The sequence below is a fragment of the Sciurus vulgaris genome (assembly GCF_902686455.1).
Source record: "Sciurus vulgaris genome assembly, chromosome: 15".
Lineage (NCBI taxonomy): Eukaryota > Metazoa > Chordata > Mammalia > Rodentia > Sciuridae > Sciurus > Sciurus vulgaris.
The window spans coordinates 90,062,445-90,086,146 of NC_136476.1; the positions used below are offsets into that span (position 1 = coordinate 90,062,445).

A 23,702-nucleotide genomic window follows, 5' to 3' on the forward strand; every position below is an offset into this window, starting at 1 on the left:
TAATCCGGGGCTCAGGGTGCTGGGAACATCAGGCTGGGACCTAGGGAGGTAACCTTGCAGTGTTTGCCAGGGGGTGCTAAGAGGTCCTCTGGCACCACAGGGCGCTGAGCAGTGGCAGGAGGTGCAGTGTGGGGAGGCCGGGGTGGCAGCAGACTTCAGCAGGTTCCTGGGACCAGGAGACTCGGCGCTGGGCTCCAGGCGAGCCAGGCCCCTTCTGTGGAGTCCGTGCTATGAGGCCAGAGAAGCCCCCCAAGACACTGACAGTGCCCACTGTAGGGCTGGTCCTAGGCCTTGGGACTTGTGAGCCGCGCCCCGAGTCAGCCAGGTCCAGGGCGGCCTCAGACCTCAGACAGCAGAGGGCCCCCACACACCCACCCTTGCCTCCACTCCTGGGCCTCCGAGCCTCCCATCCCAGAAAGCCCTCAGGGTCTGGGGGCCACTGTGAGAGCAGCCCCACTGCTCTGTCCTGGGGCCAAGCGGGAGGTGCCTGAGCCCTCCTCCTGGTCTAAGCAGGCATGCTGGGTCCATCCTGGCTGCCAGGATGCCTGGGACCACCCTAATCCTGGGGGCAGCAGGGCCTGGCTGAGTTGCAGCCTGGCAACTAACCCGCTGGTTCCCATGGTCTCGGGTGGACCAGGCACCCACATGTCCCCTGGGTGCTCCCATCCCCCACAGTGGCCACAGGAGGAGAGCCTGCCTGGGAAACAGCTTGGCGGTGTGGAGCTTAGACACCCCTGCTCAACCACACCCCTGACCACCATGGCTCCTCTGTGCTCCCCAAGAGACCAAAGCACACGCCAGGCTGGATCTTCCTGGCAATGTTATGAGTGACAGCCCCAGATTGGAAGCCCCCCAGTGTCCATCAACAGGAGAAGGCGAGGCGGCCGTGGTGCATCCATGCAACAGGAGGCACGAGCCACGCCCTCTGCAACGCCAGCTGACCCTGGGATCACAACTGGGCGCAGGAGTTGTCCAGGGTCTGAGGTGTGGCGCCACTCAGGACACCAGGAAGGGCCGACTGCCTGCAGGGCAGAGCAGGGCCTCTGCGGGACACGGAAGGCCAGGCGGGAGGCCCTGCAGGCAGGAGGACTCTCTGGGGGTGCAGATTTGTCCTGATTACGGCGATGGTTTTGCAGGTGTTCACGCAGGAAGAAAAGAGGGAGGGAAACCCACATAGGGAGTCAAGGCGAAGGGACACAGGGCCGACGACCAGGCTCCCAATGGCCAGAGTGGGAACAAGTCGAGCAACAAAATGAACAATGAAGCATTAGGTCATACTGCAAAGTATAAGATGAATGTCATGCGTCCACACTGATGTCAATAAGCAGCTGGAAAAGGAAATGAAGAGGACACAAATCTCTCATGCAGAAAAACTGCAAATGACAGGAGACACTAAAATCCCAGAAGGTGGGGCCCGAGTCCCTGCTGCCGCCTCTGCACCCAGGGACGCCCCTGCAGAGCATACGGGAAGAGAGGGACGGAAGGGACGTCGTGCGGATGGCCTAGGCACAGACTGGGGCAGGAGGCCAAGGTCACATCAGTAGAGAAAAGGCCGTGCTGAGTGGCCCCAGGTGCTGTGGTGACCCGTGCAGGCCCGTCACCTCAGTCTTCCTGTCACCGCCCTGAATCATGGCAGAGCAGACAAGCCCCACAGAGGAACCTTCGCAGGACACCCAGCCAGTGCCCAGAGCAGCCCAAGGAGACCGAGGGTCCTAGGCAGGAGGCTGGGCAGGAGGAGGACATGAGGGGCCAGGACATCTGGGTGACAGAGGACGGGACTGGCCTGACACCTCCATGTGGGGTCATGATGGTGACAGTGCCCGGGCGTCTGGGGGGCGAGGGTGCCGCCCCCTGCCCGCATCTTCTCTGCAGTCCAAAACTGAGAGTTGCACACGCCTTCCAAGACCTCGTCCAGCCGCACCCTCCAGCAATGCGCAGGTCACCTGTGTGCAGAGCACCCCCGCAGCCCGTCTGCCTTGTGGTCTCCTCAGAGGAGCCCAGCAGGACGCGGCTCGCTCACATTTGCGCAGCGATGGGGACCTTCCTGAGCCTGGCCTGTCCTTGGCTGGGGAGTCTCCCGTGCTCCTGCACACGTTCTCTGGGTGTGGCGGAGACCAAGGACCCAGGAGACCCTGTGGCTCTGTGGGCCCAGGCTGCACTCAAGCCGCTGCTCAGACCCTGGAGGAGGACAGCGGCCACCCAAGGTCCTAGGGGCCTACAGGGGAGAAAGAGGGGCTTCCAGCACCAAGGGCTGCCTCTGAGCATGTGAGGAGCGGTATCTGACAGGGGTGCTCCTTTTGCAGCTCAGTTTCTGGGCCACCAAACTCACTTGTCCCCAGACCAGAGAGCTGGGGCTGCAAGAGACCGAGACCCAGGTCGCTCTGAGGGCTTCCCAGCCTGACCCAAGGGCTCCTCCCAGGTCCGCCCACCCCAGTGTCCCATTTCAGGACTCATCTGTGAGGTTCTGGCAGCTGCCCCTCCCAGTAGCTGAAGAGAGGGGTTGGAGGCGAGGCTGGTGGGAGAGCTCATGGTCCTTGGGCAGCCAGCATGGCCAGGGCGTGCTGAGCAGCAGAGCCAGTTCATAGTTGTGTCTAAGCAAAAGGAGGTTAGAAGGGCGGGGACGGTGGCCTTGAATCTGTGGGCAGAGCAGGATGGCAATGGGCCAGCCCCAGCAAGCACATTCTGTCCCTCCTCGCCTGTCCCAGGGACCAGGGCACAGCTCGGCCTGCTCCCAGGTGGGAGTGGTGGACATAGAGGCTGTGACCACCGGATCAGGACAGGTAGTAACTAGCTACAGGTCAACCACCAGTGCTGGGCACACAGTGGACACTCGCAGGTGCTGGCTGCCGTCCTGCCTTGACTTGGGCTGGGCCCTCTCCCGAGTGTGGCTCAGACAGGTCTGGGGGGACAAAAGACAGGCAGGGCCAGGGCACGTGGGGAAAGGGCACAGCCTGGACCTCCCTGGGAGCTGGTGGTCTTGGCAGGCGCCGCCTCCTCAGGTGGAGACCCAGGACTGACGGAGGCAGGTGGGAGGCCCACTCCCTGACCTTTGCTGGACCAGGTGAGAGGGTCTTCCCCACCCTTCCTGCTATTGCCCCTTGCCCAATTCTGCCAAGGAGGCGTAAGGGGGCACGCTTATCTTCTTGTATTTGGGATATGAGTCGCTTGCCCTGGGGCGAGGCTAACAGGTGAGCTTGTTAACAGGAGCCTGAGGCCAGTACCTCACCCACCCACTCCACCTGCCCCCTGCCCAGTCGCACTGCCCAGGACCCCCCTCCTCAACCCAAAATGGAGCCATTGTGGATGGGTCTCACTCTGCTGGGGACTGAGCAGACTCAGGCCCAGGGCCCCAAACAGCTCTGGGGCACCCCTGCAGGGCCTTCCACAAGACTGCCTGCAGCCCAGCATGGAGGAGCTGGTGAGTGTGCACCAGGGGAGGGGCAGGAAAGAGCAGGCACTGGGCAAGTCCAGCCTGCAGCCCGCAGTGAGCTCTGTCCAGCCTCAGGACCCCGCCCAGCAGGGGCCCACTCCTCTGTCCACACAGGGAGACTGCAGCTCAGGAAGGCCATCAGCCCCCTGGCTAGGATCTCCCTGTGCTTCCCGGGTCCATGCAAGCCCAGCCTCGAGTCTGCTGCCTGGGGAGGTTGGGACCGTGCACCTGCCCCTATAGTTACAGGGGACTGGCTTGTCCTTGGCCTGGCAGGTGACACCCTCAGGAGCAAGAACAGGGCCGGGTTTGGGGAGTGGGTGGCAACCTTCAAGCTCAGGGACCACCAGCTGCTCATTGCACCTGTCCCACTCAGGTGAGACTGGACACCCAGTCCCTGCCAGGTGACACGGTGGCTGGGTTGGCCGGTGGCAGTGGGTGGACTCCTGGAGGCAGAGGCAGTGCCTGCCGTGAGGAAGCTCCACCTTCAAGGGCCAGCCAAGCCTGGGCCAGGGGCTGAGGCCTGACGAGGGCCCAGGGCCACTCGAGGAAGGAGGGAGGCCTGGCTGGGGGCAGCCAGTCAGTGGCGCAGGGACTTCCTTGAGGGATGCTGGAAACAGGGCCTTGGGGCTCCAGGCTGGGGAATGAAACGCCTGCGTGGGCAAGTGTTTCCCAGGGGCTCCAGGAAGAAGCTGCCCCACACAGAAAGCAGGGGCCCAGGAAGGAAGTCAGGACCACACGGCACAGGACACCACAGGCAGCAGGACAGCCCTGGGCCATGGGGTGCAGCCCCCCCACCCCCCGTGGAAGAGGGCCCTTCCCCAAGGCTCCCCAGTGCTGGGTAGAAGGGGGCCTCCCCAGGATTCACCCCCACTTCCTGGCACGGCAGAAGAGCTGGATTTTGATCTGAGGGAGAATTTGTCAAATTTGCCAGGACCCTTGTCTGGTAGGACAGCGTTGTCCTGGGAGGACAGCTGGTACTGGGAGGTTCAGGTGGACTGAAGCGGGCCCTGGGTTACAGGGTGGCAGGGATGTGGCCCCCCAGATCTCTAGGGACAAAGCTGAAGTCCAGACGCTGGACCTCAGATGCACCCAGCTCTCATCCCCCCAGATGCAAGCCAGAGGATGGAGCTGGGCAGGAGGTCCTCAGAGCAGTCAGGGTGTTAGGCCTCAGGAAGAGAATCTAGGGCAGCACCTGGGATTGCTGGAGTCCCTGGCACAGGGGCCCTGAGGACAGGGGGAAGTCGGGAGGGTCCGTGGGGACAGCTTGTCTGCTTCTAGTTGAGGCCAGCCCCACAGGGACAGAGCCTGGTGGGAGGGGCCCAGTGGGGAAGGGGGAGGACAGAGAAAGATCTGGAAGTAGGGTTGCAGACCTGCCTCTGTGGCCTGAGCCTGGGCAGTGTCCACTGTGTGTAGGGAAGTCAGGTCCAGTCTTAAAGGGACAATGTACTGAGGGAGGGTCCCGAGCCCGAGCCTCATTGGCTGGGCCAGGATCTGGAGTGAGGGACGCCATGGGGCTGTCCTCTGCCCCACACTGAAAGGCAGAAGTCCCTGCCTGGACCAAGAACCAGGACCCTCAGCAGCCCTAGTGCCCCTGGTAGTAGCCAGGAGACTCTGGAGACCCCTACCAGCCTGAATCAGAGCAGGGACACACACAGTTGGTGGCCTGTGTGGGGAGGGGCGGAGGGGGATTGGAAAATAACAATTCACGGGCAGAAGTTTTGAAGAGTAAGCTGGGATCAGGTGGAGCTGCCCTCCGAAGGAGATGCAGATCTAAGGAGTCACACCAGCAGTGTGTATTTATGTATGTCTCATTATCAGGTTAAAGACTGTGCAACCATCACTCTGTATTCACAAAAGTTACAAAAACTAGGACATCTATGTAGCTTTTCCACAGTTGCAATCCACAGATGGTGGGCCTGAGACACGGGGTCCAGAGGCTGCCCCTGACCACCCATGTTCCCCTTGCAACAACCACTACCCACAGCTGGAGGGGGACACTAACTGCCAAGCACAGGAGCGTGGGGCCAAGGAGGCCCAGTGGATAGTCAGAGGCAGGGCTCACCAGGTGCTGGAGCAGCCTGGGCCCTGGAGAGCAAAAGCTCTCTGGGGACAGGGCTCGAGGCTGGACCCATTACTGCCTGCCTCACAGACACTGGCCCACCACCGAGGAGGAAACTGCTCCCCTCACAAACCAGGCTGGCACTGGTTCTGGGAGCCAGGGCCTGGACCAGAGGCAAGGGGATGGCCTCAGTGACCTCTCAAGAACCATTCCTTGTGACCCCAAAACACCAGAATCCCAAGCAGCCAGGCTGAAGTGCCCCGCTTCCCAGCCCCCAGGACACACATAGCCCTGCTTGGCAGCTTACGTGCTGCCCTGGTCTCTCCTGCTGGGCTTATGGGAAGCCTGGACTGGGCTGTGTCCAGCACGGCCTGGGAGCTGCAAGGGGCCTGGAGAAGGGAGGAGCTGGACAACCAGAGGGGGGTGCAGGTCAGGACCTGGAGGAGTGCCATGGATAACTGACTCGGTCACCTGGCAGAATGGGACCTGGCTCTTGGGGGAAGGGAGAGGGCAGGGCAGGATGAGGAGCCAGCCCTAGGATGCCAGGGGACAGGGGTCAGGGGAGTCACGGTCAGCCCAGATGCTAGGGCAGTGTGGGCCCCTGAGGTGAGTCACCAGGAGAGGGGCCAGAGAGGAGGCAGCAAGAAAGGGCAGGTGGCCTATGCCAGGAGCAGGCAAGGTGGGTGCTGGAGAGGGAATGAGCAGGGCACGTGGCGCCTCTGCATGGGGTGGGCTGAGTGGGCCTCTCCAGGAGTATCTGGCCCTGCCTGGTCCAGCCTGGGCCTGTAGCAGAGGTCTGTCCCCTCTCACTCACTGTCCCTTCCCACAGGAAGTAGCTCTGTCCCAAGTTTCCAATGCTGCCAGTCTGGCTGGGCAGAATTATGAGTGGGTGCTGAGTGAGGAGGGGTCTCACCCTGGGGCAGAGCGAGATCTTTCCTGAAGAGACACAGAGGAGGACAGGGCGGGGAGATGCCTGAGCTGGCCCTGTGGGGAGAAAGGGGCAGCCCTCTTCCCACCAGGCAGGGCGCATCCTTGAGGGAGATCTACCACCACAGACGGCCGGGGTGCCACGGTGTTCTTCCAAGAAGGTCCCACCCTTGAAGGCATTTCGAGACCACCCTGCTGGGGGGCCTCGTCTGCCAGAGGCAGCCAGGCCTCCGTGGCACAGCCCCAGGCCCCCTCCTCCTGCCCCCGCACCCCGGCCCTCGGCCCCTCTGCTGGCCCATTCTGGAGGAGACCCCCAGATCTGCCGCTGGACCAGGCTGGGGCCTGGCGCAGCCCAAGATCTGTGCAGGGTCTAGAGTCAGGGCCCCCGTCCTGCCTACCCCACAGAGGCTCTCCCTGCTGGCTCAGGGCATGGGTGGACTGCTCTGAGCAGAGATGACAAGGGCTGGGCAGAGGAATTCAGCCTCAGGCTCTCTCCGGGTGCCTCCTAACTCTGGCCCCACGCTTGGACCCTGGCCTCTCCCTGCCACCCCAATAGCCCCAATCCCACTGAGAGCAAGAGACTCTTGTGACAGTGCCCACCCAGCTCCTGATGCTATGAAAACCTATGCTCCCAGTCCCTCAACCCCAGGCCCCAGAGAGCCGGAGGAAGGACAGGACACACAAGCCTCTCCCCAAGGCCTGCAGCTCCTCAGCCAGGGAGAAGGCCACAGAGCCAGAGAGCAGCTGCACGCTGTGGCCCCACTGAAGTCAGATGCCCCTCTCCGCCTGCTGCCCCACCCCTTTCCCCTACCCAAGGGCACTTATGGGGACATCATCCCAGCCCCACATCTGGTCACGGGGTAGCTGTGCCTAGGACACCCGCCTTGAGTTCCCTGCCTCTTAGATTGAGTTTCTTTGCCTTGGCCTGAGCTTCTGGTCACCACCTGGCCTGCTGGCCTCTCTGAACCAAATTCTCAAGGTACATCTGGGGCTTTAAGATTCCCTGTTTAGGTCTCAAGCCTCAGAGGGTGGGTGATGGGTAGGTTTTGAGGGAGGAAGTTTTGGGCCCCAGGCTGGTAGTGACCAGAGGCCCTGGAGGCAGGGCAGTACTTCCCTGCCCATCCAGTTCTGGGGTGGGTTCAGCAAGAGTGGGATAGGCAAGGTCCCAGCCAGCTCTGTCCCTGGCACAGCAGGGCCTTGGCCTGTCTCTGTGGGAGCCTCTTGCATAAGCAGCCCTGTGGGGGACGCGGCTGCAGCTGGGCTCAACCCCCGCCCCCCAATCACGAGCCTCTTGTGGGCTGTCCTTGGGCCCTGGGTGGAGGCCAAGCTTGGCCAATAAATAGGGGTCTCCTCAGTGTCCTCTGCTTCTCCTGCTCCCCCACCCTCTTCTGCCCACACTGCTGGTACCCGACTGGGACACCCGCCCGGCTCCAGGAGAATGGCGACTTTGCGAATGCTGTGGATGGAGCTGGTCCTGCTAGGGGTCCTGGGGGTGCTGCAGACCCAGGCGCAGGTCTCTGTGCAGCCCGACTTCCAACAAGACAAGGTGAGGGTGCCCTGACCCAAGACTGTACAGGCTCTAGGAGAATGGGCACCTGAAGGGGCACTAAATCCTGCAGTGCGGGGCAGGGCCAGGCAGAGCCTGGGCCAAGCGCGGAAGCAGGGCTGCGCGACTGCCCCAGGAGGTTGCCCGCGGAGGCTGACCGTGAGCAGCCTTGAACCCCGTCCACGGACTGGACACGCAGACAGGAGGGCCGCTTAGCGCCCACGGCGTTCAAACACCATGCCGGGCGCACTCACAGGCACATGTCCCACACTGGGTCCCAGGACGCGTCTCTGCGCAGCTCGCAGACGGCGATGGCGCACGGACTCGCAGAGATCCCCACAGTGCACGGGGGACGCGCTCCGCTCAGGCCACTGGGCGCCACCAGCGCGCTCGCTCCGGAGCTGGCGGGGACGCGAGGACCGAGTCCCTGCCCCTAAGCGCGCCGCCGCGTGCCCCTCCCCGGCATCCCGCGGACGCCTCGCGTTTGGCCGCCGGGAGTGGAATGCTGCCCTGACCCCTCCAGGACCGGGGCGCACTCCCGCCCGCTCTGCCGGGAGGCAGGCGCTTCAGCAGAGCACGGGGATGCTGATCCGGCCGGGGACTCCGGGAGAGGGAAGGGGCCTGGTCAGCCCGGGGGCGGAGGATGGGCGGGGCAAGCCTGGCCGGACCCGGGCTCGGACGCGGCGGGCCTGGGGCGGCGCGGGGCCAGCACGGCGTGGCGGTGGCGCCGGGCAGGAGGCAGGAGGTGGGGGTCTGGGTGCCTGCCGGGTCCGCCCCGTGGAGTCCCCAGGGTCCCGCCGACCCGTCGCGCTCGCTCGCCGCAGTTCCTGGGGCGCTGGTTCAGCGCGGGCCTCGCCTCCAACTCGAGCTGGTTCCGGGAGAAGAAATCGATGTTGTCCATGTGCAAGTCGGTGCTGACCCCCACCGCGGACGGCGGACTCAACCTCACCTCCACCTTCCTCAGGTGGGACGGCAGTTTAGGGACCTAGAGAGCCCCGCCCCATTATCGCCCCATTATCGCCTGAGGAGGTCCCCAGACCTGACCCCTGACTTCGGAGGTAACCTGCCCACAGGAAAAACCAGTGTGAGACCCGGATCATGCTGCTGCAGCCCACGGGGAGCCCTGGCTTCTACCGCTACCTGAGTCCGCGTGAGTGGGCCCGCCCCGCCCTCCTCCTCTCCAAGGCGTTTGAGGACACGGGATTGGGCGGCCCCTGGCAGGCCATGCTGGGGCGATGGCCACTCCACCAGGGTCAGCTCGGTCAAGGCCTGGGTGTGAATCTGCCAGCACACACGTGGGTGTCGGGGGACAGAGGGACCCTCGCGCAAGGGACTGGAACCTCTCTCTGGAGCCCACTCATGTTGTGCCAGGCTCCTCCCTGCGGGATGGCATTTTCCCAGGCACGGCTCCAGTTCCAACCCCTGCCCTGTTCTGAACAAGAGTCTCGACACCGGACCACGAGCTCCTGGTTTCTGATCCTGCGTGTTTCATGTCCCCAGGATTTTGGTTTGAGAACACAGTTCCCAGACTGGGAACTGGGGAGGGACCAGGGGAGCAGCCAGCCAGAAGGGAGCATCCCCTGCAGGCCCAGGGCCTAAGCGCCTCCCATGCACACCCACAACCCCTCCCACAGAAGCTGCCCTTCCCCCACCAGAGGCTGGTGCCCCCAACCAGGCCTCCCTCTTGGGTTCCAGACTCGGGCAGCACCCACTTGGTCTCAGTGGTGGAGACCAACTACAGGGAGTACGCGCTGCTGTTCACCCAGGGCGCCCAGGGCCCTGGCCAGGACTTCCACATGGCCACGCTCTACAGTAGGTCCCCCCTCCACAGGCTCCCCCATGAAGGAACCCCTAGGTTGACCTGGCAGGCAGAGAACTGATGCCTGACCCTAGGGGTGTCCCGGGGAGGGGTGCCCAAGACGCAGGGTGGGGCAGGGCAGAGCGCCTCCCCACCGAGGCTGGCGCCTTCTCCACCCACGCAGGCCGCACTCAGACCCCAAGGGCTGAGCTGAAGGAGAAGTTCGCCACCTTTTGCCAGGCCCGTGGCTTCACAGAGGATGCCATTGTCTTCCTGCCCCGGAATGGTGAGGGCTGATCTGCTGGGAGGGGACCACAGTCAGATCGGGGTGGCAGGATGGGGACAGGGGAGGGGAGAGGCTGGGCCTGCCTTCCACCTGCTGACCTACCCACAGCCCTGGGCTGACAGGATGCTCAGTGACCTCTGCCTGCGGCCCCTTCACCAGGACCCCCTCCCCAAAGGACGCCAAGCATCCTGTCTGCTGGCCACAAGGAGAGGCCCCAGTTCCTGTTGGGGGTGCCATGAGGGTTGGGGGAGGGATGGGATGAAGTCTGCAGTTTGGGGGTCTCATTCAAGACCAGCTCTCCAGGGCCTTGAGGGCAGGTTCTTCAGCATGAGGAGAGGGGCAGGAAGCCCAGATAAGAGAATGGGCCCAAGCCCGGGGCACTGACCGTGGCCCCCTGGACTTCTCTCTTGGCAGATAAGTGCTTGAAGGAGGAAGAGTAGGTGAGTGAGTTTGTGTGGCGGGTCAGCTCTCCCAGTGACCGCCTCACACTGCTCACGTGCGGCACACACCCGTCACCTCATGGATCGTGGGTCAGGGGCAGGAGTTCCGGGAGCAGACCAGATGCCCTCAGAAGGAAGACCTGGCTGCCCCCACCAGATTAGGGCTGCTTCCCAAGGGCACCTGCAGGGACTCCCACAGCAGGAATCTGGGTAGAAAGGCCTGGAGGCAGGGCAGGAGGTGCTCTGGGAACTGAGACCAGAGTGGAGGGGCTAGGGATGGAGGGGATGGGGGCCAGAGAGGGGGATTAAGGACTCTGTGGTGCATTTGCCAAGACCTTGGGGGGGTGGGCTCTGGCGGGACCCCCAGGAAGGAGGTCCACACTAGAAGTTCAGTCTGCCCCCCACCCGGGGGGCCAAGATGTCTCCTGCACTACCAGTGGGTCCTGTCCTTCTGGCCAGGTGACCCAGCCTCAGGACCCTCCTGCTCTGCTCCTTCCTTCAAGATGGCAGCCCTGGATCCTCAAAGCATGTCTGCACCCTTGGGCTTTATCCCAGACCTGAGAAATAAACTCTGAAAGCAAGTCAGAGCCTGACTCCTGCCTGTCTGTCCCTGACACCTGGTTCCCCAGATCCCTCGTATAAAACCTCAGCATGAAGTCCCCACAGCAGGTGTCTGCTCCTTGTTGGGACTGCGAAGTTAGGAATGCCCAGTGCTGCCCCTTCCCTGCACAGGGCTGTGGCAAGTCACAGCCCACCTCCTCCACCTGTACCTCCTCAAGCTGCCAATTTGTGGGCTGGTGGGGGTCAGTCATTCAGCAGCTAATCACTTAGGAAGGTGTCCACCCCTACCCGCCCATCACTCCTGAGCAGGAAAGGCCCAGGGAGCTTTGGATACATTTTTCAAGGTTTGGGATTAGCGCACTCAGATTAAGCAAGGTTTGGGAAGGCACAGAAAGGAACGTTTGTTTGGAAGGTGCTGGAGAATCTGTGGCCCTTGCTGGGAAAGACTGACAGAGTGAGCTGGGGACAGGCCAGCCCACACCTCTGGTCCCGAGTTCTGCTGTGCCTGGCCTGGACTTCCAGAGCTTGCAGCCCCGCCATTCACCAGAGCCCTGGCAGCAAAGCCCCTCTGTGGGGCAGCCCCTTGCCTACTCCCTCTCCCTCAGATACCCACCAGGGTGGCCCTTCCCAGGATCCTGTCCCCAGTCCTCCTAATTTACAATGTGCAAGCTCCCTGGCCTACAGGCAGACCCCCTTGAGGCTCAGTTGTGAGGGTGGGCCTCTGGGGGGCCATCCCGGAGGAGGAGGAGACCTGGCCTGTGTCTGAGCTGAAGGCTGGGGGCCAACATCCCAGAGAGGCAGGACGGGTGGTCTCAGGCAGCTCTTGGCCCAGTGGCTGCCAGGACTACCTGCCCCCAGCTGCCAGACACCCAGCCCTTCCCACAGGAAACACCAGGCTGATAGGGCGGTGTTGGGTGGAAGCAGCTGGGCCAGGTGCTACAGGGTGCAACTGGATAGGGTGCTTATCAAAGTGGGCTGTGTCCCAGGCTAGCCAGCCAGCTGCCCCAGGGCATCTGGGGAGCATAAAAGTCCCACTGGTAGAGGCCAGCCCAGCTCTCCTGTCCTGCTGTAGCGCCCAGAGGATCTGACACGATGCTACAGGCTCTGCTGATCAGCCCCCTCCTTGTCCTGCTCAGGGTGTCCCCAAGCTGGGCCCAGGTCCCCATCCAGGACAACTTCGATGCCACTAAGGTGTGCCCAGGCCTGCTCTTCCTCTGCATGGATGACCCTACCCCACTTGCTTCTCCATGTCACACCCTCCCTGATCCAGGCTTAGCAGGGCCTGGGGCCTCAGGAAAGGTCCTCCCTGGAGCCTGCCCATCAGACCAGGAGTGGGGTGACTGGGGAGGACAGTAGACCCCTCACTCAGCATTTGGATTGTGCTTACCACCACTGTCCAGGGCCTTGTCCCCCAGTACTGGGTCAGGGTTGGTCCATGTGCAGAGGTCATGAGCATTGGGCAGCAGGGAAGGACATGGTAGGCTTGGACTCAGGGTGCAAGGGCCACTTCCCAGCCCTCCTGCTCTGCCCTGCAGTTCCAGGGCATCTGGTACATAGTCGGGGCTGTGTCAGACGACCAGAGCTTCCAGGACTCCAAGGACAGCATGAGGATGCCCATGGTCTTAGTGACCCTCTTGGCCAAGGGTGACCTGGATGTCAAGTTTGGGTACCCCACGTAAGTGACCCCACCAGCCTCACCTGTGATTCAGGTGATCTACCTGAGACAAAGGCCAGTGTGAGGCCACGTAAAGGCCAGCAGGAACCAGAGGTGTCCCTAACACAGCAGGGGGACAGACTACAGGTTCCTGTTGGCCTGGGCTGCCAAGACCCAAATAGGAGCCACAGCACGATTGCTCCCCAGAGGGAGCCAGGTATCTGCAAGTCCTACTGAGGCCTGGGTGTTGAAGCCAGAGTGACTGCATGTCTGTGCACATGTGCACACACGTGTGCATCTGTATATGTCCTGTGTGTGAGTCTGTTTCCGTGTCCTCTGTGTGCGTTTCTGTGCATGTGAATGTGTCTGTGCACCTGTATGTGTGCTGTGTGTCCTGTGTGCATATGTGTGCCTGTGTGTGCTGAGAGGGAGACCTGAGGCCCTGACCCCCACACTGCCTCCACTCCAGGAGGACTTCCCTCCCCCGTAAGACATGAGCACCTGCATCCTGGAAAGGTTGAGGGTGAACAGGGGACCCTGCTGAGGCTCTGCCCCGGCAGCGTCCTCAGGACACCCACAGGGCTGGGACTGCCAGAGAGGGCAAGGCAGGCCCCGGGCCTGGGCACCAGCAGGGCTGCGGCTCAAGTGTGGGCAGCTCCTCCCCAGGCCAGATGGCGGGTGCCAGAAGATAAGCACGACCTTCAGCAAGGGCGCAGTGGATGGGCAGTTCAGCAACCCAGGTGAGACTGTGGTGGCCCACAGGTGGGCAGCAGGGAGGGAGGGAGGGGGCCTAGGGTCTGTGCATTCCGCCTGATTGGCATCCGGAGTCAGGGCCTCTGGGGGCGGGGCTTCCCGCTGGAGCGTCCCAGGGTCCGGCGTGGTGCCCAGTCACCTGCTCTCCCCGGTTTCTCAGCCATGGCCCAGACTGACATCCGCGTGCCTTTCACGGACTACAAGAACTTCGCCGTCATGTACTTCGAGACGCAGAAGGGGGGCGTGCGGAACGTCTGGCTGCAGCTGTATGGTGGGCGCCGACACCTCCCCTGGTCCCCAGGCACAGGCCTTGACCTTGGAGCGGTGTCCAGTGTCTGGTCTGGAGTGCTGCCCATATGTGCATTCCAGCACATTCTCACTTGCAGCGGGTGGAGCCTTTCCCAGTGGCCCCTCCAGACCCCGGACCCTGTGCCTGTGGGGAAGGCATCTGGCCCTCGCCCAGCCCCTCCTCTGGCCCAGCCCCTTTGCTCACCCATCTTCCTTGCCCCCAGTCCGCGTCCCAGAGCTGTTTCCCGAAGGTGCCCAGAAGATGCAACTGCTGGCACCCCGCGTGGGTCTGAACCCCAGCCAGGGTGCCATGCTACCCAAATCCGGTGAGTGCTGTGCCCATCCCAGGTCAGGGCTGCAGAAACCAGGACTGGCAGGGACAGGTCCTGAGGGTCACTCCACTTATCCCTGATTTGGGATAGAACGTTCAGGGGCAGCCCTGGACCATCTGGGCCAAGGAACAGGCGAGAATGTGCCCAGGGCATGGTGGCCTGGGAGGGCCCGGGGCCCCTAGGAAAAGGGGCTCGAGCTGCTGACTGAGGCCACTCTCTTCCGCAGACCAGTGTGCTGGCGCACTCTCGCAGGTGAGTGCGGGGGCTGCGCTGAGGGCCCGCCCTCAGGATGGTCGCCAGGGTCAAGTGCCCACGCACACAAGCAGCAGTGGTGGGCAGTGCAGCCCCGGGAGGGCCCAGGAGGCCTGAGACACCAGGCCTGCAGCTGCTCCTTTTCTTGCAGTGAGGGATCCAGCCCTGGAGTGCCCGCGGGGGTCTTGCCCCGTTTCTGTCCACAGCCCCCAAGCACAATAAATGGTCTGCAAAAGCCCTCTGTGGTGTGTTTCCTGTAGGGGAGGCAGAGAGTGGGTGGCTGGGTGACCAGGCTGGGGACCCTGGGGGCCAGGGGCCCACAGAGCTGAGCACCAGGAGCTCTGTCCAGCAGGGAGACCTCTCCACCAATAGGGAGCCAGCTCTGCCGGCCTGAGGCAGGCATGAGGCAGTGGGGAGGCTGAGGCAGAGAGAAGACGGAAAGACAGATACAGAGCAGACGAAGAGAGAGGAAAATCTGGCTTTAGTCTGGAAGCCTGCGCTGAAGCCCCTCTGCCATTCCTCCCCAGCCCGGCCCCAGCCTGGCCCTCCACCAGCTCTGCCTTCCAGGCCATCTCCTAAGGCTCTGGACACCACTACATCTTTTTTATTTTTTATAATTTTATTTTATTTATTTCTATGTGGTACTGAAGACCAAACACAGCGCCTCACACGTGCTAGGCAAGCACTCCACCCGAGCCCCAGCCCAGCCCATCCAGTAAATCTTAATAGCGCTGTGAAGTCACCACTGAAGAAAATCACCTTGTGCACTCCCCACACAGTAGAGACCGAGCAAAGGGAAACACGTCATTTCAGGAGACCTGTGGTTCAGGGGACTTCCCAGGGTCATCTAGTGATGATGGAGACCACTCAGCCAGAGGGTCCTGAGCATGATCAGAGCAGCAGAGATGGTGCCATGGTCGCTGGACAGAGGGCACCCCACACACCTTCCCACGCGACTCCTCACCTTGAAAAGAGCCCAGAACCTCAAAAGCATGTCCTGCTCTCTGGATGGCCCACATTCTGCCTTGAAGGTGAGTCTGCTTTCCCTGAGTCTCCCGTGTGCTGAGATCCTCCTCACGCTGAGTCCATCCTGCTTGCAGATCCTTTGGGTCTCCTGACAAGGCTGGGCTCTGTGCAGGCATGGAAGGTGATCCTGGCTCCCAGCAATCTCTGTGCACCCAGGTCAGGGCCACGGCCCTTCACTCTGCTGCCCAGACACACTGCCTACCGGCTGGGCCTTCAGGGGCCTCTCCAGCGGAGTCTGCGTTGACCTGAGCCACTTCTGTCCCCTTCCATCCCCAGCTCACCCAGACCCTAGCTCTGGTGCTCTGCCCAGAGGTGCCAGTCTCCTATATTCTAGAGGCCCAACGCTGTCTCCTGTGGGCTCAGGGACATGTCCCCAAGGTGGTACAGGCACCCACAAGCTGACCCGAGGGTCAGCTGCCCGTTGGAGACCCTCCCCTGGTGACGTCAGGCCAGGAGGGGGAACAGGACGTCCGCACACAGGTGCACGTCTTCAGTTCTAGCACAGGGCGGGCATTCCATGTCCTTCACATGGGCAACGACCATGATGAGGAGCCCTGGGCTCAGGGAGGCGTGGCCGGCATCTGCAGGAACTGGGTCTCCTCTCCCATCCTAGCACAAGGCCAAGGCATCCTGGCTCCCGTGGGTCTTGCTCCCCGTGGATCTGCCAGCCGCGCCCTCTGGGCTCTCTTGTCTTTCACCCCTTGTGATAAACTCGCCCTAAATGTGTCTGTGCCGCATTGTATCCTGTGTCTGGGCCAAAGTAACGGCCTAACCTAGACAATCACATCCGAGGAAGGGGAGGGGCAAACACAGTGCTCCACGGTCAGCACAGCCTGAAAGTTTTGAGGGTTAAAATGCAAAACTGTAAGGTAAACTGTTCAGCAAAAAAGTTAATGATATTGATCACAAATTTCTCAAAAACTCAAGAAATATCCCACCAGGGGCTCCTGGGGCTATTATTTCTGCTTTTCACTTGATTAGAATTTTTTATTGAAAAGCACAATCAGTGGTCACCTGGCCTGCTGTGAGTCCAGCCCCAGCACCAGACACACAAGTGCACGCGCACACACACACGCATGCACATGCACTCCTATCGTGTCAATCTTTTCTTGACCGGGATCTTTGGACTGTGAGGTCACAGAGGTAAGGAGTCTTCTCATCCCACAGACCCTAGAGGGCCCCTCTGATGCCCCTGGCACCTGCTGGTCCCCGCTGGGCCGTGAGGGTCCTGCCCAGGTGGCGCCTGTGTGGCCATGCTTGCTGTGCTTGGGCTGGGCGCCATCACCTCTTCTCCCCCTCCTGAAGTCTGACTCAGTGCTGTGGTGCCTGAACTTTCCTTGGGCCTTTGCCCCCAGTTGCCCTTTCTCTGTACCTCTTGCTCCTCTTCACTGCCTTGGGCCCTTAGTCTTCCCTGTCCCCCTCACAGGTTGACTTCAAGCCCAGGTGGGTGAGGACCCTTCTAAGACCCTCCCCTTCTCTGCTTCTGAGGCCCTACCCACCTCATTTCCCATCTGGTAACAGGTACCCATATCCACAGAAATAACTTGCTTACCAGAAAGGGTTCAGCTGCTTAGACTGGCCAGCAAGCCGTGTTTCCAGACACGATAGTAAATACTCAAATGTAGGCTGTAAGATCTTCTTATGTTTTAGAACTAATTTTTATTCCAGGTCTTGCACTAATTTCCTGTGGCTACTGAACAAATTATCACAAACTTGTGGCTTAAAACATGCATTTACAGCTGCAGTGGTGCACCCCTGTAATCCCAGCTACTTGGGAGCAGAGGCAGAAGGGTCACGAGTTCAAGTCCAGCCCAAGCTACTTAGTAAGACCCTGTATCAAAATTAAAAAATACAAAGGACTGGCGAGGTAGTGCCCAGCTCTGTGGTACAGCGCCCAGTGTTCTGAGTTTCACCTCCAGTACTGGAAAACACAGACGACCAGATTGGCTTTGGTGCCTCAGAGCTGCTGAGGCCAGAGGTGTCAAATCAGCCTCAATGGCTGAAATCTGGGCGTGGCCTCCCTGTGCTCCGGAGGGCTCTGGAGGAAGCGCCTTCCTTTCTGCTGCACCCCCGCCCCACTGGGCCCAGGCCCCCTGCAGCCAGGGCTGTGAGGGCTGTCCCCTGCTCACATGCAGCTGTGGGCAGGCCGTGGTGCTCTGCTACCAGGCCTACAGGGCCACCTTGTCATGTGAGCAGGTTAGGAGGGTGCACCAAGTGACAGCCATGGCTTCGGCCATGTTCTAGTGGCTAGAAGTAGATCATTAGTTTGAGGGGAGGGTGATCACAAGAGGGTCTGGGCCATCCTAGAGAATGCTACCACGATGAATAAGCTAGAATGTACTTTATGTAGTGACAAGCAGGGAAATTAAAAATGGAGCAGGAGAGAGGAATAGAGAAGATGGCATCTGGAGAAAGACCTGCAGGAGGTGAGCACACCCAGGAAGGAAATGCCAAGCCCAGATAACAGCATGTGCAAAGGCCCTGTGGCAGAGCCTATGTGGGCCTGGAGGGGAGCAAGCCAGGAAACCTGAGAGATGAGGCAGACTTAGCTGAGGGCACTGGAGATAGGTTGACAGACTGCAAACCCACCAACAGCCCTCCCCAAGGCCACCATGCCTCACTCCAGCCCTTTTGCAGAATCTTGGGCGGACCCCGTCCGGCAGGGCTCCACCCTTCTCCTTCCAGATCAGAGCTCAAGCAGGCCCCTGCTCCCACCCACAGTCCTCTGGTTCTGCTGGCTGCGGCCTACAGCTTGGCTCTACGCGAAGGTTTCATGCTGACTCTCTCCCACTGGCTCTCCCAGGCCTCAGGTCAGAGGCCTTTCCTGTCATGCACGGTGTCCTCAGGGAAAGGACAACACCACATGCTGGGGAGTGCTGGCTCATAACCACGGGACCACGGGTGAGCGAGGGCCTTCTGCACCGGTCGCCATGCTTTACTCACTTTGCAGCTGGGCTGGTCCCGGGTAGGAAGTATGGCTTCACATCTACAGCGACGTGAGATACCCGTGGGGGAGGACGAGGGGCTAACGGGGGCCGCAGGGACCCGCATGTGGGATGGGAAGTAGGAGCGCCCCTCAGGCGGAGGGCGGCGGTTGTGCGCGCGGCTGCTGAGGGAACCCTGGACCCGGGACCATGGGCGCCGGAGGGGGCGAGGCCCGAAGAGAACCCTGCACGAGTACAGGGCTGGTCCCGCGGTCCGCCGCAGAGCGCGCCACGGGAGACCCCGGGGCTGGGGCCCCGCCCCGGCTCCGCCCGCCTCGCGTCAAGCCACGCCCAATCCCGGAGCCGAGACCCACCCCCAGCGCTAGAAGTCCCGCCCCGGCCAGACTCCGCCCCGCGCAGGCGCCCTAAGCCCCACGTCGGCCGCGCCTGCCTCAGAAGCCGCCTCTCCGCGCAGGCGCCCTGGGCTTGCAGTCAGGGCCGCGCGCCCAGCGCCCCCAGCGCCCCCGTGTGGCCGGCGCCGGCGGATCTGTCATGGTGCCGCCGCCGTTGTCTCCTCCGCTCTGCACGCTGCCGCCGGGCCCTGGCCCACCCCGCTTCGTGTGCTACTGCGAGCAGGAGGAGAGTGGGGACGCGGACCGCGGCTGCTTCAACCTCTAGTGAGTGGGGTCCCGGGAGGTGAGGTGCAGGAGCTCGGCGGGCGGCCGCGCCTGACAACTCCTTCCGCAGTGTCACCGACGCCACGGAGCTCTGGAGCACCAGCTTCTCGCCGGACAGCCTGGCCGCCCTCGTGCGTAACGGCGCCCGGGCGGGTCTGGGAGCCTGCCACACCCCGTACTGAGCCTGAGCCTCCTGTGGGATGTAGGGACCAGTGATCCCCAAAGGGGCATGAGCACTCCCTTTCCCCACGCTGTAGCTGCAGTCCTAAAATTGGCCCGACATCCCAGGTGTTCCACAGTCGGGCAGGTTTGGGGGCCTTCCAGTGGGTCTTGGGTCCTGGGCAGCTGCTGACAAGTCCCTGTGCCCTGCAGAAAGCCCGCTTTGGTCTTAGTGCAGCTGAGGACATCGTCTCCCGGTTCAGGTGAGCCACAGCAGGGAGGAGAGGTGGGAGGGAACAGGGGTGAGGGTCTGGTCACAGCACTTCATGCCTCTCCTCTCCCAGGGCAGCCTGCCATCAGCAAGGGGTGACTCTAAGCTTTCAGGAGGATAGAGCATCCCTGACGCTTTCAGGGGGGCCATCAATGCTGGCCTTCGACCTATTCAAGGTGCCCAGTGCAGAGGCAGCCCCCAGGTTGCAGGCGCTGACCCTGGGCCTGGCAGAGCGTGTGTGCAGCCTGGAGCAGCAACTGGCAGGTAGGGTGAGCATGGGCACCTGTACCCTAACTGGGGGCCCTGTCATGCTCCCCCTCCTTGCACTGAGTAGAGTGCCCATGGGCTTTCTCTCCAGCTGTGGAAAAGACAGCTGCCAGCCCCAAGAAGAGCCCCTGGCCAGCAGAATCTCAGCTTTTCTTACCAGGTAAGGTGTGGACCTCAGAGGTAGGTTGGGTCTATTCTCTTCCCTCTGGAACTATCTCCCCTGAAAACAGCCTCAAGTTTGGAGAGAGAATCTGTCTGTGCAGACAGAGCCATGGCAGGGAGAGCTGCTGGGTTCAGAAGCCCCCCTTTCGGTTTTTCTCCAGACCCTGATCTCCACAAATGTGGCCTTGGACCTGGGGTCAGGAAACGATGTCCAGGGGAGTCCCTCATCAACCCTGGCTTCAAAAGGTACCTGCCCATTATCCCTCCTAACCTGGATCCCTACCCCTCCTCCAAACCCCCGTCAGACCACCCCCTCTTCTCACTCAGTAAGAAACCAGCTGGTGGTGTAGACTTTGATGAGAACTGAAGTGCAGCAAAACATGCAGCCTGGTCAGGAGCCCGTTGGTGTGCGGAGCAGCAGCCTGAGGCCCCCACCAGAGGCCCTGCCTCCACCTCCACCTACAGGGACCCATCTGCTGTGGGCAGGAGGAGGGCTGCTGCCCAAGTCCCTGCCCTATAAAATAAAGGACTCCCTTAGGTGAAGGCTCTGATTCTTGGGGGGTGGCTTGGGGAAGGGAGCAGGAACCCCCTTTAGGCCAGTGCTCTGGGCCTGGGAACACAGGGTGTACACAGGCACACCAGGACTCCAGCTCCTGGAGGAGGCTCTTCCTGGCTGGATCCAGGGCAGCCGAGCTCTCAGACCAGTCCAGCCATTCCTGCATGACCAGCCCAGGGCCAAGGCTTCTAAAGGCTTGGAACACTATTCTACCCTTTCATTCCCTACCCAAGCAGGGCACAGGCCCCTCATGCCCCACACAAGCTTGGACCTGGGAGGACATCCCATGCAGGTGCATGTATGGAAGGCCACCACTGTGGGCCAGGCAATGGAAGCCCACGGTTGGAGAGGGGATTGGCCTGCAGCCTGGGGAGTAGCTGAGGAATGCGGGCTTTCCCCACCCACCTGGCCCTGAGCCCTGAGGTTGAGCTCCACAGGACTCTGCTCCCCACCCTCCTTGTCCATACAGGGCACCTGCCCCACCCTGGCCTGACTGGTTTGGGAGCCCAATCCAGTCCCCCTGACGCCTCTGCCTAGGTGACATGGACAGGAGGCCCCAGGCCTGAGCACTACTCTGCGTAGGAGGTTGGAGGGGCCCCACCCACTGGGAGTCCTGGCCTCATCATTCTGGGCCGGTCTTCTTGACCTGAGTGTCTCCACTCAGTGGGGTTAGGGTGGAAGTAATCGTGGGCCTCTGGCCCCTTGGATGTCAGGACACACTCACTGGGGGCAGAGATGCCTTTATGGGGCTGCGAATGAGTGCACAGGGTGGGGAGAGGCGGGGCGCTAACGGGGGCGCACAGCGGGCCTGTACGCTGCCAGGATCTCTGCGTTGTGCGGACACGTGTACTTGAACTCCTTCTCCTGCAGTGCGCTGTCCAAGTAGCGGCGGACGCCACGCAGCTCTGCAGGGATGGGTGCTTGGCGGAAGTGCGCGCACACAGTCTGTGGGAGAACGCGGGTTGCCGTCAGGGCCTAGCGCGACGGCTGCTCCCGGCCCGCCCGCCCCGCGCCCAGGCTCACATCCACAATGTGCAGTTTGGGCAGCAGACCGCAGTCGGCCAGCGTGAGCTGGTCGCCATCCAGAAAGCGGCGACGCGACTCGCGCAGCTGCGGCTCCTGCTCCAGCTCATGCTCCAGGGGTGTCCGCAGGTAGCTGTCCAACCGGGCAAGCGCGCGCAGCAGCTGCTGGTACAGGGCTAGGGGCAGGGGCTGATGAGGACCTGGCCTAGGGCGAGCCTGCCCGGGCGAGCCTGCCCGCACGCGCACATGCGCATGCGCCTACGCCTCACCATCATCCTGCCCGGGCGCAGGGTTCTTGATGAATGCGGAGAACTTGTGGAAGACATCGTTGCCAGCCGTGTTGGACTCCCTGTAACGGGGCGCCAGGCAGGGAAAGCTGTTGGGGTAGAGGAATGAGGCCTCAGGTCAGACTCACCCCCAGCTTCCCCAAGTGACCTTCCCCAACTGCGTCCTGGGGTCTCTGCCTCCTGCCCCCTCTGGTCCTCACTTGGGTGGCCCAAGTGTCTCCTCCAGGAACTCTTCTATCTGCAGGGTGTCTGTCTTGGCGTCACCATCATAGAGCAGAATGGGCAGCTGTGAGCCTGGAGCGAAGTCCTTCAGCACGTCCAGCGCCCTGTGGGCACCAGGTGGGAGGGAGGCAGCTGGCCCAAGGTGGGCAGAGGCCAGGGAGGGGTGTGGCCTGGGATCTCACCTGCGTGTGTCCACCGTGGTGAGTGTGAAGGGCACACCCTTGAGGAGCAGGACCATGAAGAGCCGCTGGCAGGAAGGGCAGTGTCCCACGCTCTCTCCGTCCTCACTGGCCTGCGGTGAGGGGTGGAACAGTGGTGTTCCAGCTGAAAGCAGACCTGCCACAAGCCTGGGACCCTGCCCCCCACTGCCAGTGGGACTGGAGCCTCCCAGGCTCAGCTTGGTTGGGCAGGGCCTCTTCAAGTGTCCAGTGAGGGCCCTTGGCTTGGTCCCTGGGAGGGGCATGGGGCAGCTGGGAGCTTGTAGGGACTCTGGCTCTGGGGCTTGGCCCCCAGAACCTCTTCATTGGAGTTTGGGCACAGGCTAGGCCCCTGGGCTACAGGCCCTAAAGTCTGCAAGGGTGGGGTGGCCCCAACCATCTGTTTTCTGAGTGATTCCCTCCACCAAAGTGGGCACAGCGGCTGGCGGCACACTCGCTCCCCCAGCTCTGGGCGGGGGGCTGACCTGAATGCTGGGGGTACTGCCTGGCTTCAGTCAGGCCTCCACGCCAGCTGCCTAGGGCACCGGCTCCTCCCCACCTAGGGGCTTTTCTCCAGGAGGACTGGGAGGGGGACAGGAGTCACCCTGACTCTCTTAGGGGTGAATCCTCCCCTAGACTGCCCCAGTCTACTCAGCCCACCACAGGGGAAGGGCTCAGAAGCTGCTGGGGAGACCCTGCCTCAGCCTGTCCCAGAAAGCAGAACCCACAGAGCCCCCTCCCCTGGACCTTCCCCCAGCCCAGCCTGCCCAGAACCTTCACAAAGAGCTGGAGCTTGGTTTCGGCCATGGTGGAGCTGAGGCATCAGGGCAGGGCACTGAGCCCGGACCTGGGAACTCTTTAAGTATCCCCACTGCCCCGCCCTCTCCGCCTGGGGCCCGCCCTGTGGAGCCACCGAGGCAGGAGGCAGGCAGATGAATCTTGCCAGGGCTCAGAGCTGGCTGCCTGTGCGAGGTGAGCCTGTCAGGGTGTCCAAGCATGACTGGCCGTGGGGGGCCGAGTCTTGGGGGCTGGTGGTGGGTGTACAAGGCTGGCTCACGCCAGGGGACTGGGAAATCCTGGTGTGTGCACACTGGGGAGCTGGAAGAGCCCAGGGTCCAGAAGGGGTGAGGTGGGGGTCCAGCCTGGAGGGGCTGCTCTGGGTCTGGACCACGGTCTGGGCTCAGGACCTGCAGTGCGGGCTGCCTCGTCTAGGTCTCCAGCCTGGAGGGCTGGGGAGTGGCTCTGTACTCTGCTCAGTTCCCCATCTGCCTACCAGGACATTACCAGATGATGAGCCCACCTGAGAGAGACTCCCCCCACCCACACAGAGCCCCATCAGGCAGAGCCCTCCCTCCCAGGGCGGGCCCACATTCCAGACGTGCTGAGGGCAGATAACGCCCGCCTTGGTGTTTTGCCCGCTGTGTGGCAGCCTCAGAGCCGACCCAGGCTGCCACACAGGCGTGGGCCAGCTTTCCTACCCTCTTCACTGATTAGCCTTTGAACAGCACCAGGGGGCAGAAGGCACAACCTGGCAGCCTAGGGGGCTGGCAGAGTAGCCTCGGCAGGAAGGAAAAGACCAGGGCAGCAGGGCAGCCCCACAGATGC

General features: G+C 62.2%; 4 protein-coding genes across 10 annotated transcripts; 3 read left to right on the plus strand and 1 right to left on the minus strand.

Moving 5' to 3' along the window:
• The first annotated feature begins 7,772 nt into the window (after positions 1 to 7,772).
• PTGDS (prostaglandin D2 synthase) lies at positions 7,773 to 11,071 on the plus strand. Its single transcript, XM_079112873.1, has 7 exons — positions 7,773 to 7,962; positions 8,787 to 8,926; positions 9,036 to 9,112; positions 9,658 to 9,774; positions 9,945 to 10,046; positions 10,461 to 10,486; positions 10,946 to 11,071. Exons 1-6 carry the CDS (start codon positions 7,855 to 7,857, stop codon positions 10,484 to 10,486), a joined length of 570 nt encoding a protein of 189 aa, XP_078968999.1. The 5' UTR covers positions 7,773 to 7,854; the 3' UTR covers positions 10,946 to 11,071.
• A 772-nt stretch (positions 11,072 to 11,843) lies between these two features.
• On the plus strand, positions 11,844 to 14,564 carry LCNL1 (lipocalin like 1). Of its 3 annotated transcripts, XM_079112884.1 has the most exons (5): positions 11,844 to 13,441; positions 13,615 to 13,725; positions 13,967 to 14,068; positions 14,301 to 14,326; positions 14,478 to 14,564. In XM_079112884.1, exons 2-5 carry the CDS (start codon positions 13,617 to 13,619, stop codon positions 14,478 to 14,480), a joined length of 240 nt encoding a protein of 79 aa, XP_078969010.1. In that variant the 5' UTR covers positions 11,844 to 13,441; positions 13,615 to 13,616; the 3' UTR covers positions 14,481 to 14,564. The 3 variants fall into 3 exon arrangements, with proteins under 3 accessions (XP_078969010.1, XP_078969008.1, XP_078969009.1); XM_079112882.1 differs by having other exon boundaries at positions 14,301 to 14,564; XM_079112883.1 differs by lacking the exon at positions 11,844 to 13,441 and having other exon boundaries at positions 13,492 to 13,725; positions 14,301 to 14,564.
• A 4,044-nt stretch (positions 14,565 to 18,608) lies between these two features.
• PAXX (PAXX non-homologous end joining factor) lies at positions 18,609 to 20,355 on the plus strand. 3 transcript variants are annotated; one of them, XM_079112868.1, is made up of 7 exons: positions 18,609 to 18,953; positions 19,024 to 19,084; positions 19,326 to 19,375; positions 19,457 to 19,647; positions 19,718 to 19,810; positions 19,974 to 20,058; positions 20,144 to 20,355. In XM_079112868.1, exons 1-7 carry the CDS (start codon positions 18,829 to 18,831, stop codon positions 20,160 to 20,162), a joined length of 624 nt encoding a protein of 207 aa, XP_078968994.1. In that variant the 5' UTR covers positions 18,609 to 18,828; the 3' UTR covers positions 20,163 to 20,355. The 3 variants fall into 3 exon arrangements, with proteins under 3 accessions (XP_078968994.1, XP_078968993.1, XP_078968995.1); XM_079112867.1 differs by having other exon boundaries at positions 18,616 to 18,953; positions 20,140 to 20,355; XM_079112869.1 differs by having other exon boundaries at positions 18,631 to 18,953; positions 19,742 to 19,810; positions 20,140 to 20,355.
• A 737-nt stretch (positions 20,356 to 21,092) lies between these two features.
• On the minus strand, positions 21,093 to 23,603 carry CLIC3 (chloride intracellular channel 3). Of its 3 annotated transcripts, none has more exons than XM_079112865.1 (6): positions 23,285 to 23,603; positions 22,083 to 22,192; positions 21,879 to 22,004; positions 21,661 to 21,767; positions 21,392 to 21,567; positions 21,093 to 21,313 (listed from the first exon to the last, which is right to left on the minus strand). In XM_079112865.1, exons 2-6 carry the CDS (start codon positions 22,136 to 22,138, stop codon positions 21,155 to 21,157), a joined length of 624 nt encoding a protein of 207 aa, XP_078968991.1. In that variant the 5' UTR covers positions 22,139 to 22,192; positions 23,285 to 23,603; the 3' UTR covers positions 21,093 to 21,154. The 3 variants fall into 3 exon arrangements, with proteins under 3 accessions (XP_078968991.1, XP_078968990.1, XP_078968989.1); XM_079112864.1 differs by lacking the exon at positions 23,285 to 23,603 and adding an exon at positions 22,872 to 22,985 and having other exon boundaries at positions 21,661 to 21,740; XM_079112863.1 differs by lacking the exon at positions 23,285 to 23,603 and adding an exon at positions 22,872 to 22,984.
• Between the last annotated feature and the right edge of the window lie 99 nt (positions 23,604 to 23,702).